An 18423-nucleotide genomic window follows, 5' to 3' on the forward strand; every position below is an offset into this window, starting at 1 on the left:
CGCCTGCGAGCTGGATTTTAATCAGCTGTTTCCTGTTGTTCAGAGATCATCTCAGACTTGGCATCAGTCACTGTAGAAATAGAAAGCCCTATACTTGGCCGGGCGCGGCGGCTCACTCCTGTAATCCCAGCACTTTGGGAGGTCGAGGCAAGTGGATCACCTGAGGTCAAGAGTTCGAGACCAGCCTGGCCAACATGGTGAAACCCCATTTCTACTAAAAATACAAAAATTAGCTGGGCATGTTGGTGCATGACTGTAATCCCAGCTACTCGGGAGGCTGAGGCAGAAGAATCGCTTGAACCCTGGAGGCAGAGGTTGCAGTGAGCCAAGATCGTGCCATTGTACTCCAGCCTGGACAATAAGAGCGAAACTCCATAAAAAAAAAAAAAAAAAAAAAAAAAAAAAAAAAAGCCCTATACCTCCCCTTAACCTGTGACTTTTTTTTTTTTTTTTTTTTTTTGAGACAGGGTCTCACTCTGTCACCCAGGCTGGAGTGCAGTGGTGTGTGGTGTGATCACGGCTCACTGCAGCTTCAACCTCGCAGGCTCAAGTGGTCCTCCCACCTCAACCTCTCAAGTACCTGGGAGGGACTACAGGTGGGTGCCACCATGCCGAGCTAATTTATTTTTTATTTTTTTGTAGAGATGAGGGTCCCACTATGTTGCCCAGGCTAGTCTCAAACTCCTGGGCTCAAGCAATCCTTCCGCCTTGGCCTCCCAAAGTGCTGGGATTACAGACGTGAGCAACTGTGCCTGGCCTGTGACATTTTCGACCTTGAGCCACCTAGAATTATGCATGAAGTGCATATTCAGAACCAACGTCAGAAACCGGGTATAATGAATCAGCTTGCTGTTAAGATAAACTGCTCCTGCTTGTAGTGCCTTGAGTCAGACACTAGAGGGCAGCATGGTCTAATTGCTGACAATGTCTGCGGCTTTCTAAAAAGGCCACTTTTCTCTGCATTAAGTGCATTTAGGAAAGGCATTCACAAGAAGTGGGGCCATAAGCAGTCTCTGGAACTAACAGGCTAGACCTGAACAATTTTCATAAATGCATTCGCTGCTGCTCAAGTCTCCTTCCAGGAAAACATGCAAATCCATGAGCCTTGGGCTGGATGGTGACATTAAGGCCAGTATCACCCAGGAGAGAAACCTTGCTCACTCAAGAAACTTCTTGGGCCAGGCGCGGTGGCTCACGCTTGTAATCCCACCACTTTGGGAGGCCAAGGCAGGTGGATTACTTGAGGTCAGGAGTTCAAGACCAGCCTGGCTAACATGGCGAAACCCCATCTCTACTAAAAATACAAAAATTAGCTGTGCGAGGTAGTGCAAGCCTGTAATCCCAGCTACTTGGGAAACTGAGGTGGGAGAATTGCTTGAATCCAGAAGGTGGAGGTTGCAGTGAGCCGAGATTATGTCACTGCACTCCAGCCTGGGAGACAGAGCGAGACTCCGTCTCAAAAAAAGAAAAAGAAACTTATTAGTGAATGCCCACTATGGAACCAGCCCCGCATCGGGGACAAGGAACACAGTGATGGAGACAGCACACCTCGGTGCCTTCCTCCATCCTCCACGCCATTCCCTCCATCTTTGCCTGGCTTACTCAAGGCGCCCCAAGAACCCCCAGCTCTGTAGGTGCTGAACTTCAGGGAAACTTACCAGGAAAAAAAAATTATTTTAACCTTTTCTTCTACCTTGCTGTCTCCATCAAGTTATTGTACTGACTGTGAATTCTCAAGAAGTTCAAGTCCACTTCACCTCCCCCTTTTTTTAGAGGCAGGGTTTTCCTGTCACCCAGGCTGGAGTGCAGCAGCACAATTATAGCTCACTGCAGCCTCAAACTCCTGGACTCAAGAGATCCTCCCACCTCAGCCTCTTGAGCAGCTAGGACTACAGGAATGCAACCTCATGACTGGCTAATTTTTTATTTTTATTTATTTATTTATTTATTTTAGAGACAGGGTCTCACTATGTTGCCCAGGCCAGTCTCAAACCCCTGGCCTCAAGCAACCCTCCTGCCTGAGACTCCCAAATGTTACATCTTAACGCATGTAAAACTCAATGGAACGCTCAGTGAGGGTGGCATCAACTCACCCAGTAACAGATCCTGGCTACCTCAGGCATTCATCCTCCCACCTGGTCAACCGGAACTGCCCAAGGAACCCCTCCCTCAGCCCCATCCCACCACCCACTCCTGCTTGGCGCTCCCCTCTCTCAGCCTTCCTAACACTAATCTCCGGCCCTCCTCCCCACCATCTTTTCTCTGATTCCTGAGTGAAGGTGGCCCTGAATCATGGCCCCACAGCCGTCTGTCACCCTCGGCACATCTGGCAAGGTCTTGGCTACAGCTCTCACCTCCGTGAAGATGACAGCGCTCAAGCCCTCACCTCTGGCCCGGACCTGTCTTGAATCTCAGTCCCACATCTCTAACTGCCTTCTAGAAAGCTCTACTGGGATACCCCACTGTGCCTACCAACAGATCCTGACCCTCACAACCCCCGCATCTTATGTCGTACTAGGCTGTAAGCTCACAAGAGCACGGCACCCACCCTTCATCCCATCACAGAGCCAGGGGGATCCAAGACTGCTCAGTGCCCCCAAAATGACCTCCCCCTCTTTGCTCACAAGTCGTGTCCACTGCCCCGTGGTCCAAAGGCTCCATACCATCTAAGGGGCCTTCTACAGCAGGTGCCCCATGTCCGTGTCATCCTTGCTAATTTAACTCACGCAGAGTCAGACTACATTCCCTGAAGCAAAGACAGGGACTCCAACACGCAGAGTGGAAATCCACGACTGGGGCAAAGGCATGGATCCACTCCGCATTCAATGAGAACGCTCAGTGAGGACACAACGTCCACGCGGTCCCAGGTGATTGCCCACGGGCCCCTTCGCAATGCACAACCACGACTGGCTCGTACTTGTCATGGGCCTGACGCTCTGGGGTGCACACAGCATAGACGGTCTCATCCTTAAGGCCCCCAAGACACACCATTATCTAATTTTACAGATCAGGAAATGAATCCCAAAGATTTAAGCAACTTGTTCAAGATCACAGAACAAGTGCAAAGGTTTGAACCCTGGTCCATCCAATGGCAGAGCTGAGCCTGTACCCACTTTAGCATGCAGGCCCGCATCCAGTGATCCAGTGGGAAGACTGAATAAAGAAAACCAGGAACCCCAAACAGCACACGACCCGTATAAGCTGACTGGGAAGCACAACCAGGGCAGTGTCCGGCCAGCCACCGCAACACTGACAACCAAAACAGTAAAACTGCCCACTAAGAGCTAAGCGCTAAAACCAATCACATCAGATCATGGCAGAGCTACCACAGTCCCTCCTCAACCTCAACAAACAACTCCCAAGATCCAACATGAGGACAAGGAGAAACAGAACTTTAGACTTGATGGGGAAACAAAGGGTTTCAGGACCCAAGGTTTCAAAGGAACCTAAGAAAGCCCTTGGAAATTGTGCATTTCCTAAAACCCAACACTAAATACAGGACCCTCAGTGAAGAGAGGAGCAGTCATATCACCTTGTACTGACGGTGATTTTTCACCCGTTTACTATTCCCACTCAAAATAAACCTGGGTAGCTCTCCCTCCCTTGCAACTGGAAAGCAATGCTGGTGAATTTGCTTTGCTCAGGTATAGACACCACGCACTCCCAGAGGAACCACGCATGGTCCCCAGTCCTCATCTGCTTGTCTGGGGTCTCCTCTTACAACCTGGGGTACTGTCCCCTTCTCTGAATGGCTTTGTCACCCAAGAAAAGCAACTCCAAAGCTCCTCCCTAAACCACAGAGTTATCTCTTCCAAGATTCAGGAGAACTCCTTTCAGGCTTCCCCCTTCTTTGCTCCTTTCTCCCTCCCAAGACTCAGCTGCAGAAAGCATCCTCTCCCAGGCAGTGCCTTTGCCTTCTCTAACTATTCCCCCTGGCAGTGACTGCAAAGGCACCAGCGTGTTCAAAGATGACAAAAGTCTCCTAAGGTGAGGAGCCCTCCACGTGGGAAGTCTCCATTAAAAGACGAAGTGGCACCAGAATGAGAGGGAATGTCAGAATATCGCTAAGGAAGGAAGATGTCCCTCAGAAGGGACAAGAGGCAGAAACGGAGCAAAAGGAATGGAGTCTCAGGAGAAATGGTGGTGGTGGCCACCTGGGCAGGCAGGCAGAGTCTTGGCACCAGTCGGCCCCACACCTCCCATGGAAATGGGGCATCAGGACAGAAGGGACTTGATGCAACCTGGCGTCCCAATCAGGCTACCCATTCCCCTGGCTCTGAGTCCAACATCCTGACACAGTCCTGGAATAATGTTCCTTCCTATGCCATGTCCTGCCCCTGTGTGCAGCCCCCGGGCTGTCCCAGCTCGCAAGCCCCTGACAGCATCGTTACTGCAGTGAAGGGAAATGCTAGCTGACGCCGGCACACGTCATCTCCAGAGAGTGCATTCAACATCAGCTGGAGCTCAGGTCCCATCAGCAGAAGATGCAGCTGAGTCTGCGAGCTGACAGCCAGGTGTGGGACCACAGGAAATCTGCAAGGACTCTAGAGGCTGATGGGGAGCTACCTTCCCTGGAGACACTTGCTACAGAAAGCCCAGAAGAGTAGGAAGAGCTCTGGGTTCTCTAAGACCAAAGCCCAACATGCACGAAAAAGGAGACCCGGATGTCTGATGGTTCAGGGGGCCCAGCTAAGCGGCAAAGGAGCTGACCCGGATGTCTGATGGTTCAGGGGGCCCAGCTAAGCGGCAAAGGAGCTGACCCGGATGTCTGATGGTTCAGGGGGCCCAGCTAAGCGGCAAAGGAGCTGACCCGGATGTCTGATGGTTCAGGGGGCCCAGCTAAGCGGCAAAGGAGCTGACCCGGATGTCTGATGGTTCAGGGGGCCCAGCTAAGCGGCAAAGGAGCTGACCCGGATGTCTGATGGTTCGGGGGCCCAGCTAAGCGGCAAAGGAGCTGACCCGGATGTCTGATGGTTCAGGGGGCCAAGCTAAGCGGCCAAGGAGCTGCCAAAACAATCGGACCACCTACTGCAAGCACCTCACGGTCCCACAATAATTCAGTAACCCAACTACAAGGCCCCCTCCATGGGGAACGGGACAGGGTGAGCAGGAAATTGATTCATGAGACAGAGCCTGTGAACACACATTCAAAACTCCCCAGGGGTCCTAGACACAACCTGGGACCACCTGCTCTCTCCCAGCCCCTGCCCCTCCTCAGATGACCTGCCTGCATCTACACTGCTGCTGAACAGGCATCGGCAAGGTCACCAAACCCCTAACCTTTGGCTATTTGGACCATGGATGGTCTAGAAATGCAGGACTTCTGTGGCCTGGCCTGCAGACATGAGCTAGGCCTACGAGATTGTCACTTTTAGGGGACCTCAACTGAAACCCAGTGAGACATTCCAGTTGGTAAGGAAAGTCATGTGACCGAGGCATGGTATGGGCCAAGGAGGGCATGAGAATGAACAGGGAGCAAAGACGGACTAGAAAAGGCCAGGCACAGTGGCTCACGCCTGTAATCCCAGCACTTTGGGAGGCCAAGGAGGGTGGATCACCTGAGGTCAGGAGTTTGAGATCAGCCTGGCCAACATGGTGAAACGCCATCTCTACTAAAAATACAAAAAGAATTTAGCCAGGCATGGTGGCACATGCCTGTAATCCCAGCTACTCGGGAAGCTGAGGCAGGAGAATCGCTTGAACCCGGAAGGCGGAGGTTGCAGTGAGCCAAGATCATGCCATTGCACTCCAGCCTGAGTGAGACTCCACCTCAAAAAAAAAAAAAAGATGGACTAGGAAAAGAAGAGGTGGGCAGACCCCCATCAGGAAGTGGAAGGAGGCCACATGAGAAAGATGACATCACCCCACCAAGTCAAGAAAGCACCCTCCATGCCAACGCCCCAGCTCCTGGGCCACGGACAAGATGTCCATGAAGCTCTCACCAGGGGCCTTGGCATGTGCCTGGCACCTTCCCCAGATTAACTCAGGGCACCTTCACTGTGCATCTCAAAGGGAGCTGATATAATCACACCCCCCCACTCTCACGGGACTGTGTTCAAGAGCAGATGAGTTCATCAGGGTCAGCCACACTGCAGTGCAGGGCTCCTTCGGCTTTGCAAATGCTGGCTCTCATTGTCACTGTCATCCCCATTTTCCAGATGAGGACACAGCAACCGACAGACAGGAAGCACTCAGCCTCATTTAACAGCCAGGAATGCTGACGGCCAGAGCAGTAATGCACTCAGGCTTACACAACTTTCTAGAGCTGGTACTGCATCTGACTGGTCCCGTCCTGCTGCCAGTGACTGTCCCCGCCCTGCCTCTGTGCTTGAGCTAGTTTGAGTAGGTTTCTGCTCCCTGCCAAGTGACAGGAAGAGTCTACACCCCAGTTCAGAATTTCAACAGCTTCCTCAGTGATTAGTGGGCTCCAGTCATAATTTCCTAAATCTAGGCCCAGAGAAGGGACATTCGCTTCCTAGGAAAACGAGGAGGTGCCTAAGTGGGTTGGGCCAAGTCTTCTCTGACCCAGCAGTGCTCTGGGGGCAGGGACAGCAACTGGGCACTTCTCTGAGCCAGACACTGTGCCAGCTGCATTACACTGCACCCCACGAGCCAGCTGGGATCAACCACATCCTCCCCATGACCTGCACTAAAGAAAACAATAACAAACCACACGGGCACGTGCTCAACCATGTGGAATGGTGGAAAAATGCTTACCCATACCAGAGACTTATTTATTTATTTATTTATTTATTTATTTATTTATTTATTTATTTTGAGATGGAGTCTCACTGTCACCCGGGGTGGTGTACAGTGCCACGATCTCAGCTCACTGCAACCTCCACCTCCCGGGTTCAAGCAATTCTCCTGCCTCAGCCTTCTGAGTAGCTGGGACTATAGGCACACACCACCACACCCGGCTAATTTTTGTCTTTTTAGTAGAGACAGGGCTTCACTATGTTGGCCATGGTGGTCTCAAACTCCTGACCTCAGGTGATTCGTCCGCCTCGGCTTCACAGAGTGCTGGGATTACAGGCATGAGACATCGCACCCAGCCCAGAAACAGCTTTTAACCAAGCTACTTCCTGATCCCCAAGCGCTTTTCTGCACAGGGTAGCAGGGCCTTTACAAACGGGTTAAGTTACCTTCTTGCATCTCCAAAGAGGCAAAATCGTGGTCACTATTTGTGGTCAGCTTTTAAATGACCAAGTTCAACGAGCCACTGGTAAGGGAGAAAAACAGGCCTGAGGGCCCTGGTGACTTGCCAGCCGGTTCAGCCCAACACTCACTCCACGGAGAGCACCTCAGGATACCCAGGTTCAGGGAGAGAAGCCAAGCCCTCTCTCACTTCTGCATCTCAATGAGCTTCCCCTGGCCCTGAACCACACCCCGACTCCCGTGCCTCCCGGCTCCCATTCCTACCTGTCCAGGGAACTCAGATATTCCTGCTGGTTTTCGAAGCCAAAGCTCTCACTGGAGGAAAGGAGTAATCGGGAGACACCCACCTGCTGGGCTGTAGGAGCCCACGCCACTGACAGGGAAGAGGATGTCGGAGTCATTGTGCAGCACCTTCAGCGGAGCCCAGCTGTGCATCTGGGAGAGGCAGGTGTTCCCTTCCAGTGGCCTAAGGTGAAAGAACACAGCTGCAGGACAGGCCAAAGAGCCCAGAGGCCGCATGACTCACCAACGAGCATCCACAGTGCCCTCCTGAGAACTAACCAGGCCACGGCAGGGCTGAGAACAGGAGGAGGTGTCGGCTGGGAGGTAGAGCGTGGAGTCCAGATCCAGACCTCTTGCATTTGTTCTCTCAACCACTGTTTACTGAGCACCTATTACATGCCAGGCACTGTGCTCCCTACTGGTGGCAAAAGAGCCAGTGAATACTGTTGACCCTGCCCTGAGGGAGCTTGCAGCCTGTTGGGGGGCATGAACATGAACCAAATAATCCTGCAAGAAGCTGTAAATGGCATCTCAGATTGTGGAGGAAGGTCATTCCAGGAAGGTCATGGAAGGCTGCCTGGAAAGAAGCAGGGCTTGAGGAGGGGAGCTGGAGGAAGCCCAAGCCACCAAGTGAAGAGGAGGGACAGAGGCTTGGGGAAGGGGACAGCACATGCATCAGAGGCCATCTGCTCCAGGTTCTGAAATGACAGCAGCCACCTGACCTGGGGCTAGTGTTGCTCTGCCTCGCTGCATCTGAGCCCCCGTGGGTAAAAGGACAGAATCAGACTAGTCACGTCTGGGTCCATTCCAAGAAAGGGGGTCAGCTCAATTATTAACCAGGCTCATATGATCTGTTATATTGTCACCTTACCCACAAAGTACAAAACTCAAATGTGTGCCATCTTCGAAACGCCAGGCGGTGTGGTTGGGTTTGTTTGCGAGTAATTGCCCCTGCAGCACTTGCCTCTGAGCAATCAAGCAATGTTAATAAATACCTGGAGGTATTTTTGCAGTATAATTGTCCCTCAGTATCTGCATTACATCTGTATCAACCGTTTCAAAAACCCCCTGCAAATCTGAGGATGCTCCGAGTCCTTGTTTTGTTTTAGAGTTGGAGTCTTGCTCTGTTGTCCACGCGGGAGTACAGTGGCACAATCATAGTTTACTGCAAGCTTGAGCTCCTGGGATTTGGCAGAGCCTCCTGCCTCAGCCTCCCAAGGAGTTTGGACTACAGGTGTGAGACACCATACCTGGCTAATTTTTTGTTTTGTTTTGTTTTTTTGTGAAGACAGGGTCTCCCTATGTTGTCCAGGCTGGTCTCAAAATCCTAGCCTCAAGTGATCCTCATACCTCAGCCTCCCGAAGTGCTAGGATTACAGGCATAAGCCACCTCACCTAGCCTGAAGTCCCTGATGTAAAATGGTGTAGTATTTGCATAAGCACATCCTCCCACATATGTACTTTACATCATCTCTAGATTGCTTATGATACCTAATATAATCCAAATGCTACGTAAACAGTTGTTATACTGTATTTTTTTTTGTATTATTTTTATTGTTTTTTGGTAATATTTTTGATCCACAGTTAGTTGAAACCATAGATGCGGAACCCACGGATGCAGAGTCCATGGATGCAGACAGCCAGCTGTACCGTAAGGTTTAAACATCATTTTGTATCTCAGTAGATAAAGAAGACCAAAGCAGATCATAATCATACCTACTTAAGAAGGGAAGTTGGGGGGCAGACAAAGGGAAGGGAGGCAAAAGAAGAAAAAGTGTGTGGCTTGTCCAAGGCCATCAGCACTAAGCAACAGAACCAAGGCTGTGGGACTGGAGCCCAGGTCTTCCAAATCCAAGTGCACCGAGTCATCTCCTGCCCACAAGTGACATTACTTATATAGTTTGTCTTTATGTTAGAGCTATTCTAAAATCAACAAATATTTTCTGTAATAGACCAGAGAGTACATATCTCGGGCTTTGTGACATAGTCTTCTTTGTTGGTGTCTCTTAATAACTCTTTAAAAATGTAACAACTGTTCACTGCTTGGGGGCGGGTTTGGCCTGCAGGCATGGATTGCCAGCTCCTATTTTAGAGGCTTGTCAGGTAGAAGTCTCCTTTCAGCCCTCTCTAGCTTTTGGCCAGACATCTGGCACAGAGCGAGAAGCGCAGGAGGAAATAATCCTAGCAGAATTTTGCAAGACGGATCATTCAACCATGCCCGTAACACAATGAGGCTTTCAGACAGCAGGGTGGGGGCAAAAGAAGAGCCGCTCCCGCGGGTGTCCTGGCAGGGAGCCCAACCTGGGCGGAGAACCAGGTGACCTTGGCTGTGCCTCTGGAATCTGTCAAGAGGCGTCCTCCTGAGGCTCTGACCTGGCCACTGGTGACCACAGGGCAGGCACCCGGAGGTGGTCAGGGGCGCCCTTTCAGGAGAAGGCAGCAAAGGCAGCCAGTCCTTTCTAGGCCACGCCACTGCCTCAGGGCAGGTGCAATGTTCTGCTGGTCCCTAAGATAATTCTTGACCCTTCCCCGCAACGTATGCAAGTACAAGGTGAAGCCAGACCCCAAGAGGATGAGGTTCCAAACCCGAGAAGTGAGCCCCAAGGACCACCACCTCAAAATGAGTTACATTAAAGATTGCTGGCCAGGCCGGTGGCTCACACTTGTAATCCCGGTACTTTGGGAGGCCGAGGCAGAAGGATCACTTGAGCCTAGGAGTTCGAGCCCTGTCTCTACAAAAAATTTAAAAATTAGCCAGGTATGGTGTTGCACACCTGTAGACCCAGCTACTGGAGGGGCTGAGGTGGGAGGATCCCTTGAGCCTGGGAGGTCGAGGGCTGCAGTGAGCCAAGATCATGCCACTTCCTCCAACCTGGACCACAGAGAAAAAAAACAAAAAAACCCAGGCCGGGTGCTGTGGCTCACACCTGTAATCCCAACACTTTGGAAGGCCATGGCAGGTAGATCACCTGAGGTCAGGAGTTCAAGACCAGCCTGGCCAAAATGGTGAAACCCCATCTCTACTAAAAATACAAAACTTAGCAGGGCGTGGTGGTGGGTGCTTGTAATCCCAGCTACTTGGGAGGCTGAGGCAGGAGAATCACTTGAACTCGGGAGGCAGAGGTTGCAGTGAGCTGAAATCCCACCACTGCACTCCAGCCTGGGCGACAGAGCGAGACTCCGTCCCAAAAAAAAAAAAAAAAAAAGTGCGCCCCAAGGGCTACTGCTTCAAAATGAGTGATATTAAACATTCCTGAGGCCGAGACTGCCTCAGTATCTGGCGCCTTGATTGGCTTAAAACCTCTCATTACTACAACTGTTGCTCCTCAGCAAGAAAATTAAGACACGTTAGTTGAAAACTTAGAAAATACCCAAAAGAAGAGAGAGAAAAAATAAACCACCCAACAGCCACATTATCCAAAACATTACTGTGTCAGACTCAGTTTCCCACGTGTCTTTTTTTCTTTCCTGCTGTGCAGACTATTCTTTACACAGTTGTAATGAAGCAAAATGTTGAGTTTTTTATCTTGTTTTTTCCATTCAATATTAACTCATTAGGCCAGCCACGATGGCTCACACCTGTAATCCCAGCACGCTGGGAAGCCAAGGTGGGCGGATCACCTGAGGTCAGGAGTTTTGAGACCAGCCTGGCCAACATGGTGAAACCCCATCTCTACTAAAAATACAAAAAATTAACCAGGAGTGGTGGTGGGCACATGTAATCCCAGCTACTTTGGAGGCTGAGGCAGGAGAATCGCTGGAACCCAGGAGGCAGGGATTGCAGTGAGCCGAGATTGCGCCACTGTACTCCAGCCTGGCTGACAGAGCGAGAATCCATCTCAAAAAAAAAAATACATATATATATACACACACATACATATATATGTACTCATTAGCTCAGCTTCATAACACTAGATACTCTTAAACATCATTTGAGATGTTTGAGATCCTAAACGTTAAAATGTCAAGGCTTAAACTATAAAATCTGCTGTTAACCGTCCCCCTGTGGCTGCACATTTAGGTCAACTCCAGTGTTCTGCTTCTCTGAATAAGGACTTTGGTATCTAGACGTAGCAACTTTTCCCTGAATCGAGGGTATGTTCTCCGGGCAGCTTCTCGCACTGGGACTGCTAAACCAAGTGGGATAAACATCCTTAAGTTCATGCCAGTTTGTCAAACTGTTTTCCCCTAATGGCTATCAACTGCTTCCAGCTGTCTACGAGACCAGCCCCTGTGCACCACCCGTGCAGCCTAATTCATCCCACAGACACCAGGTGGATGACATGGGATGTGCCTGGAACTGAGGACCCACTGACAGCAAGATCTTTCCCTTCCACCAGGGCTCCAACCCAAGGTCTCCGCAAATACGATGGGCAAAATATGGAGTCCTGTTTCACTTTGCATTTGCTTAACTGCTAGTGAGATGCAGAATAGCGAGATGCAGCATATGCTTGTAGTCCTTTCTGAATTATGTTTCCCCCTACTTCCTACTGGTATCATAGAGCACATATAAAGTGATTTAAAAAGCCCCGTCTGGGCCTGGTGCAGTGGCCCATGCCTGTAATCCCAGCACTCAGGGAGGCCAACATGGGAGGATCACTTGAGGCCAGGAAGTCAAGACCAACCTGGGCAATGCCTTGAGACCCCATTTCTATAAAAGATTAGCTGGGTGTGGTGGCATGCACCTATAGTCCTAGCTACTCAGGAGGCTGAGGCAAGGAGATCACTTGACACTACGAGTTCCCTGAGTTGAGGGTGTGATCAGGCCACTGCACTCCGGCCTGGATGACAGAGCAAGACCTGTCTCAACAACAAACAAACAAACAAACAAAACAACAACAAAAAAGAACAAAAGAACAAATCCTGACTGTAATAAAAATACTATCCCTTGTAAAGAAAAATACAAAAAGCAAAGCTAATACTTATGATAAATACTGAGGCAGAAGAAACAAGACTTCTTCAGACATCAAAGAATGGGTTAATGACCAGCAAACCAAGGAGTAAGCCTAACTTTGACCAACAGAGGATCTTAAAGACAAGAAGGGCAGCAGACTCTGCCAGAGGCTTTGACAATCCACAGTGAGCTTCTCCTGGTCTGGCCACATTCCCCTCACACATCTGCTGTGCACCAGCCTCCTCGACCTTCCCTATAAACACTAGCTTAGAATCAAAATCAAAGCATTACTCAGCAGGCCATCCCATCACTCCACTGTGTCTTCCCCAGGCTGTTCTGTGGAAGGGTCAATCGAGATCCCTCTTAATGCCAGGGAGAGCTGTCCAGAATCTGCAGGAGGCCCTCTGGCTTCGGAGGGCCCGGGCCAAGTGAAGGTCACCCTGCACTGTGTTGGGCATTTACACATCACAATGCTGGGGGGCTGCCTTGGCTCACACACCAGCCTCACCCATGTGGCTACACTCAGTGGCATCAGCAAGCAGCATCTCCTCAAAGGCCCAGATTACAAAGTAAAGGCACATGGCCAGGTGCAGAGGCTCATGCCTGCAATCCCAGCACTTTGGGAGGCTGAAACAGGTGGATCACTTGAGCTCAGGAGTTCAATACTGGCCTGGCCAACATGGTGAAACCCCATGTCTACTACTAAAAATACAAAAATTAGCCAGGTGCGGTGGCACACTCCTGTAGTCTCACCTACCCCGGAGGCTGAGGCAGGAGAATCGCTTAAACCTGGGAGTGGAGGTTGCAGTGAACTGAGATCGCACCACTGCACTACAGCCGGGGCCATGGAGTAAGACTCTGTTCCAGAAAAAAAAGAATAAAGGCACTTGTGAGGGTTAATTGTATGTGTCAATTTGGCTGGGCCACAATACCCAGATATTTGGTCAAACATTATTCTAGATGTTTCTATTAGATGAGATTAACATTTAAATCAGTAGATTTTGGGTGAACCAGATTACGCTGCATAATGTGGGTGGGCTTCATGCAAGCAGTGCAAGGCCTCTATAGGAAAAAGACAGACCTTCCAAAGGAAGAAGAAATTCCGCCAGCAGATTGCCTCTGGACCTGAACTGCAACTCTTCCCTGGGTCTCCAGTCCACACACCTACCCTGTGGATTTTGGACTTCCCAGCCCCACAATCACATGAGCCAATTCCTTAAAATAAATCAAGAGAAGACCGGACGCGGTGGCTCATGCCTGTAATCCCAGTACTCTGGGAGTCTGAGCTGGGTGGATCATTTGAGGTCACGAGTTTGAGACTAGCCTGGTCAACAGGGTGAAACCCCATCTCTACTAAAAACACAAAAGTTAGCCGGGTGTGGTAGGTACCTGTAATCCCAGCTACTCGAGAGGCTGAGACACAAGAATCACTTAAACCCACGAGACAGAGGCTGCAGTGAGCCGAGATCGTGCCACTGTACTCCAGCCTAGGTGACAAAGCAAGACTCCATCTCAAAAAACAAAACAAAACAAAGAAACAAACAAAAAGACAGGAAACAGACACAGACAGACAGAAACAGAGGTAGATAGAGATGGAGTTAGAGGTAGAGATAGAGGTAGAAATTGAGGCAAAAACAGAGCAGCACAGAGAAGGAACTACACACATCCACACACAGAACGTCCCCCTTCAGCCCCGCCCCACTGGTTCTGTTTCTCTGGAGAGCCCTGAATAACACAGCAGGTCACAAGACTTGGATGCCAGGTACAAAAACATTCATACCCTATGAGCAAGAACAAGGCTGCTGAAAAGCTGCCCTAACAAATAGTTCAGTCGTAGGAAAAAAATCTTGTGTGTGAAAATATTCATTTGAGATCCGCTGATAACAAAAAGCAAAAACAAAAACCATCAACCTAAATACGCAACAAAAGGGGAAACATTTCACAAGTCATAACATGTTGATCTGACTGAACGGCAACTGCATTAGCCAGGGTTCTGCGGAGAAATGGAACCAAGGGGTATGTGCATGGAAAGAGAGAGACAGAGAGATACAAATACACGTTTATATTGAGGAACTGGTCCACGCAACTGCAGGGACCGAGAAGTCCCATGATCCGCAGTCCACAAGCTGAAGACCCAGGAAAGCTGGTGGTGTGGTGAAGTCCAAGTCTGAAGCCTGAGAACCAGGAGAGCAGATGGTGGGAGTTCCTGGCCCAGGGCCGAAAACCCATGTCCCAGCTGAAGCTAGCAGGCGGAAAGGAAAGAATCCCTCCCTGCCTTCACTTGTTGTTCTATTCAGGCCCTCAATGGATTGGATGAGGCCCACTCACACTGGGGAGGGCTGTCTCCTTTACTGAGTCCACCTATTCAAACACTACCCTCACCCAGAAACATCCTCACTGATCCACCCAGAAGCAGAAGTAATGTTCAATCTGGGCATCCCACAGCCCAGTTAAGTTGACACACAAAATTAACCATCACATCAACAAATCAATATTCATAATTATGTAGAAACATGAAAAACATTTGACAGAATAGCCAGGCACAGTGGCTCATGCCTGTAATCCCAGCACTTTGGGAGGCCGAGGTGGGCAGATCACAAGGTCAGGAGTTCGAGACCAGCCTGGCCAACATGGCGAAACCCCGTCTCTACTAAAAATACAAAAATTAGCCGGGCATGGTGGCAGGCACCTATAATCCCAGCTACTCGGGAGGCTGAGGCAAGAGAATCACTTGAACCCTGGAAGCAGAGGTTGCAGTGAACCGAGACGGAGCCATTGCGCTCCAGCCCAGGTGACAGAGCAAGACTCCAACTCAAAACAAACAAACAAAAAAAGGCTGGGCGCGGTGGCTCACGCCTGTAATCCTAGCACTTTGGGAGGCCGAGACGGGTGGATCATGAGGTCAGGAGATCAAGACCATCCTGGCTAACACGGTGAAACCCCGTTTCTACTAAAAATACAAAAAATTAGCCGGGCATGGTGGCGGGCGCCTGTAGTCCCAGCCACTCGGGAGGCTGAGGCAGGAGAATGGCATGAACCTGGGAGGCAGAGCTTGCAGTGAGCCGAGATAGCGCCACTGCACCCCAGCCTGGGCGACAGAGCAAGACTCCGTCTCAGAAAAAAAACGGACAGTATAAGCTTTGGATTACAGCATATCTGAATCCAAATCTCAATTTAGCCAACGGCTTTCACAAATCTTGCCTCTCTATGGAATCCTGTTCTTCTGTCTGTAAAATGCAGGTGATACCCATGAACCTCATAGGGCTGCAAGAAGTCTTACAATACAGTGTATAAATCACCTGCAGCACCTGGCATATCTCAGATGATCAATAAAGTAACACTACTAGTACAAGTACCCATGCAGATGAGGACTAGAGTAAAAATAAAAAACAATAATAGGCACAGCCTTATCACAAAAAAAAAAAACCCTAATATTGTAACACCATGAAAACAAAAATCTTAGGGCTAAAGGTATACTGCAGGCTAAACAATACCATAAGATTTAGGTCAGATAGAAAGATACATTTCTGTATATTCATTTTACACTTTTTTTTTTTTTTTTTTTGTAGAGACGGAGTCTTGCTGTGTTGCCCAGGCTGGTATCAAACTCCTGGCCTTAAGCAATCCTCCCAACTCAACCTCCCAAAGTGCTGGGATTACAGGTATGAACCACTGCACCTGGCCTCATTTTACACTTTAATGGATTGGATTTTGCAGTGGTCATGATTAGGAGGGCACTGTGCACCACAAAGCCTAAGAGGTAACCAGCTTATTTGGGGTATTTTGGGATTTTTTTTTTTTTTTTTTTTTTTGAGAAGAACCTTCTCTCTTGTTGCCCAGGCTGGAGTGCAATGGCGTCATCTTGGCTCTGCCTCCCATATTCAACTGATTCTCCTGCATCAGCATCCCAAGTATCTGGAGTTACAGGCATGCATCAGCATGCCTGGCTAATTTTTTATTTTTTTAGTAGAGAAGGGGTTTCACCATGTTGGTCAGGCTGGTCTCAAACTCCTGACCTCAGGTGATCCACCTACCTTGGTGTCCCAAAGTGCTGGGATTACAGGTGTGAGCCACTGCACCCGGCCAACTCCACTGTTAAGGCAGCAGGTGCAGGCAAGTTACGGCTATTCGCACCCCTGCAGATAAACACAAAAGTCAGCATACCACAACTATTCTCCTAACCCTGCCTTCGTCCTGAGCTTCCTGTGCTAGTGGCAAGTCAGATGCAAGGAAAATCCAGAGTAAAAATAAAAAACAGTAACAGGCACAGTCTCATCAGACTGTGAAACCCTGTGAATCTGTGAAATGAAAATGACAGATGTATGTATAAAGCAAGAATTTCAAGGCACACATTCTGACATTAACTTTGTATTAAGTGCCCTCAAGTGTACTCCCTTCCCCTCTTTCAGTTCTCAGGGGAAGAGCAAATAACACTCCTTCCAAATAACCCTCCTAAATCAACACCTGAAGAATGAATGATACCCTGGGCAAATATAAAACTTGCAGTCCTATTTCACCCAATACCACAGAAACAGAAAACAGTGAACTTAATCCCCTCGTTAAAAGCGCAAGGGGAGGCTGGGCGTGGTGGCTCATGCCTGTAAACCTAGCAGTTTTGGAGGCCAAGGCAGGCGGATCACTTGAGGTCATGAGTTTGAGACCAGCCTGGCCAATATGGTGAAACCCCATCTCTACTAAAAATACAAAAATTAGCTGGGTGTGGTGACAGGTCCTGTAATCCCAGCTACTCGGGAGGCTGAGGCAGGAGAATAGCTTGAACCGGGGAGGTGGAGGTTGCAGTGAGCTGAGATCACGCCACGGCACTCCAGCCTGGGGGACAGTGAGACTCCATCACACACACACACACACACACACACACACACACACACACACACACACAAAAAGAAGCAAGAGGGGAACTTACTTCTCAGGCGACTCCGAGTGGCCCCTGTGCTTCCTTCCTGATGAGTTTCCATACACGTCATCTTCATTTTCATCCACATCTTCATCATCGATGCTTTTCACATCAAGCTTCTGGTACCCAAACTCCCCGTTCAAAGACAGGGACTCAATTTTCCATGAGTTGCTGCTCTGACTTCCATTGGAATTTGGCCCGAAGGGGCTTTCAAAGGCGGACATGATATTGACAGAGGAGCGGTCAGAGTTGTCCTCGGAGCTCTCCCCTGCCCCAGGTGTCTTTTTAAAAACGTCCCCAGAGTTCTGCTCATCTTCCTCATCATCAAATGAGATAATGTTGGTCACTTTCTTTTTCTTCTTCCGCTCCTTTTTGCATTTGGCATCTGGCAAAAAAAAAAAAAAAAAAGATACAGTATAAGAAAAAGTAGGCAAGACAAAAGGATGATGGAAGCAACTCACCTCCAGGTTATGGAAAATATTATTCTAGTGAGAAATACACTGTAACATGAATTCAGACTTCTTAAAATCTTCAGTGAAAATCTGTGTACAGAAGATTGAGCAGAATGGATGCAGGCCTCTGCCTCTGATTTAAATAAACACACCACAGAGCACACCTTGAAACTGTTCCTTCTAAGCAGTCACTTTGATGCGAAGGATGCTACCATTACCGAAATGATCTTCAATGCTTCACTTTGGAAAATATTCTCATAGCTGGTAGATGAGACCAGGAGAACCAGCTGGGGGGTGTAGTCAAGTGTTGAGCAGCCTCAAATTCCTGCCATTCCTGTGCAATGCCCCTTTGCAATGGGTCTTTGTGGCTCCTCACAGCCAGAGGTGATGTCTATTTCTGCACCCTCTTGAATCTGGCTGGTATAGTGCTCTGTTTTTTTTGTTTGGTTTTTTTTTGTTTTTTTAAGAGTTGGGGCATCTCCAGATCGCACCACTGCACTCCAGCCTGGGCGACAGAGCAAGACTCCGCCTCAAAAAAAAAAAAAAAAGAAAAGGAAAGAGTTGGGGCGTCTCGCTCTATTGCCCAGGCTGGAGTATAATGGCGCAATCATAGCTCACTGTAACCTCAAATTCCTGGGATCAAACAATCCTCTGGCCTCAGCCTCCAGAGTAGCTGGGACTACAGGTGCATGCCACAACACCCAGCTAATTTTATTATTTTC

At 49.3% G+C, this 18423-nt stretch overlaps 1 protein-coding gene across 1 annotated transcript in view; it reads right to left on the reverse strand.

The window, feature by feature from the left end:
- Positions 1–18423, reverse strand: part of LOC129468145 (sorting nexin-29) — a 155316-nt gene that overhangs the window by 60263 nt on the left and 76630 nt on the right. Inside the window, exons 8-9 of the mRNA XM_055253313.2 lie at positions 17259–17634; positions 7506–7624 (exon numbers count right to left, since the gene is read on the reverse strand). Coding sequence (XP_055109288.1) covers positions 7506–7624; positions 17259–17634 — 495 coding nt within the window. The remainder of the gene's footprint in view (positions 1–7505; positions 7625–17258; positions 17635–18423) is intronic.

Source organism: Symphalangus syndactylus, chromosome 18 (genome assembly GCF_028878055.3).
Source record: "Symphalangus syndactylus isolate Jambi chromosome 18, NHGRI_mSymSyn1-v2.1_pri, whole genome shotgun sequence".
Lineage (NCBI taxonomy): Eukaryota > Metazoa > Chordata > Mammalia > Primates > Hylobatidae > Symphalangus > Symphalangus syndactylus.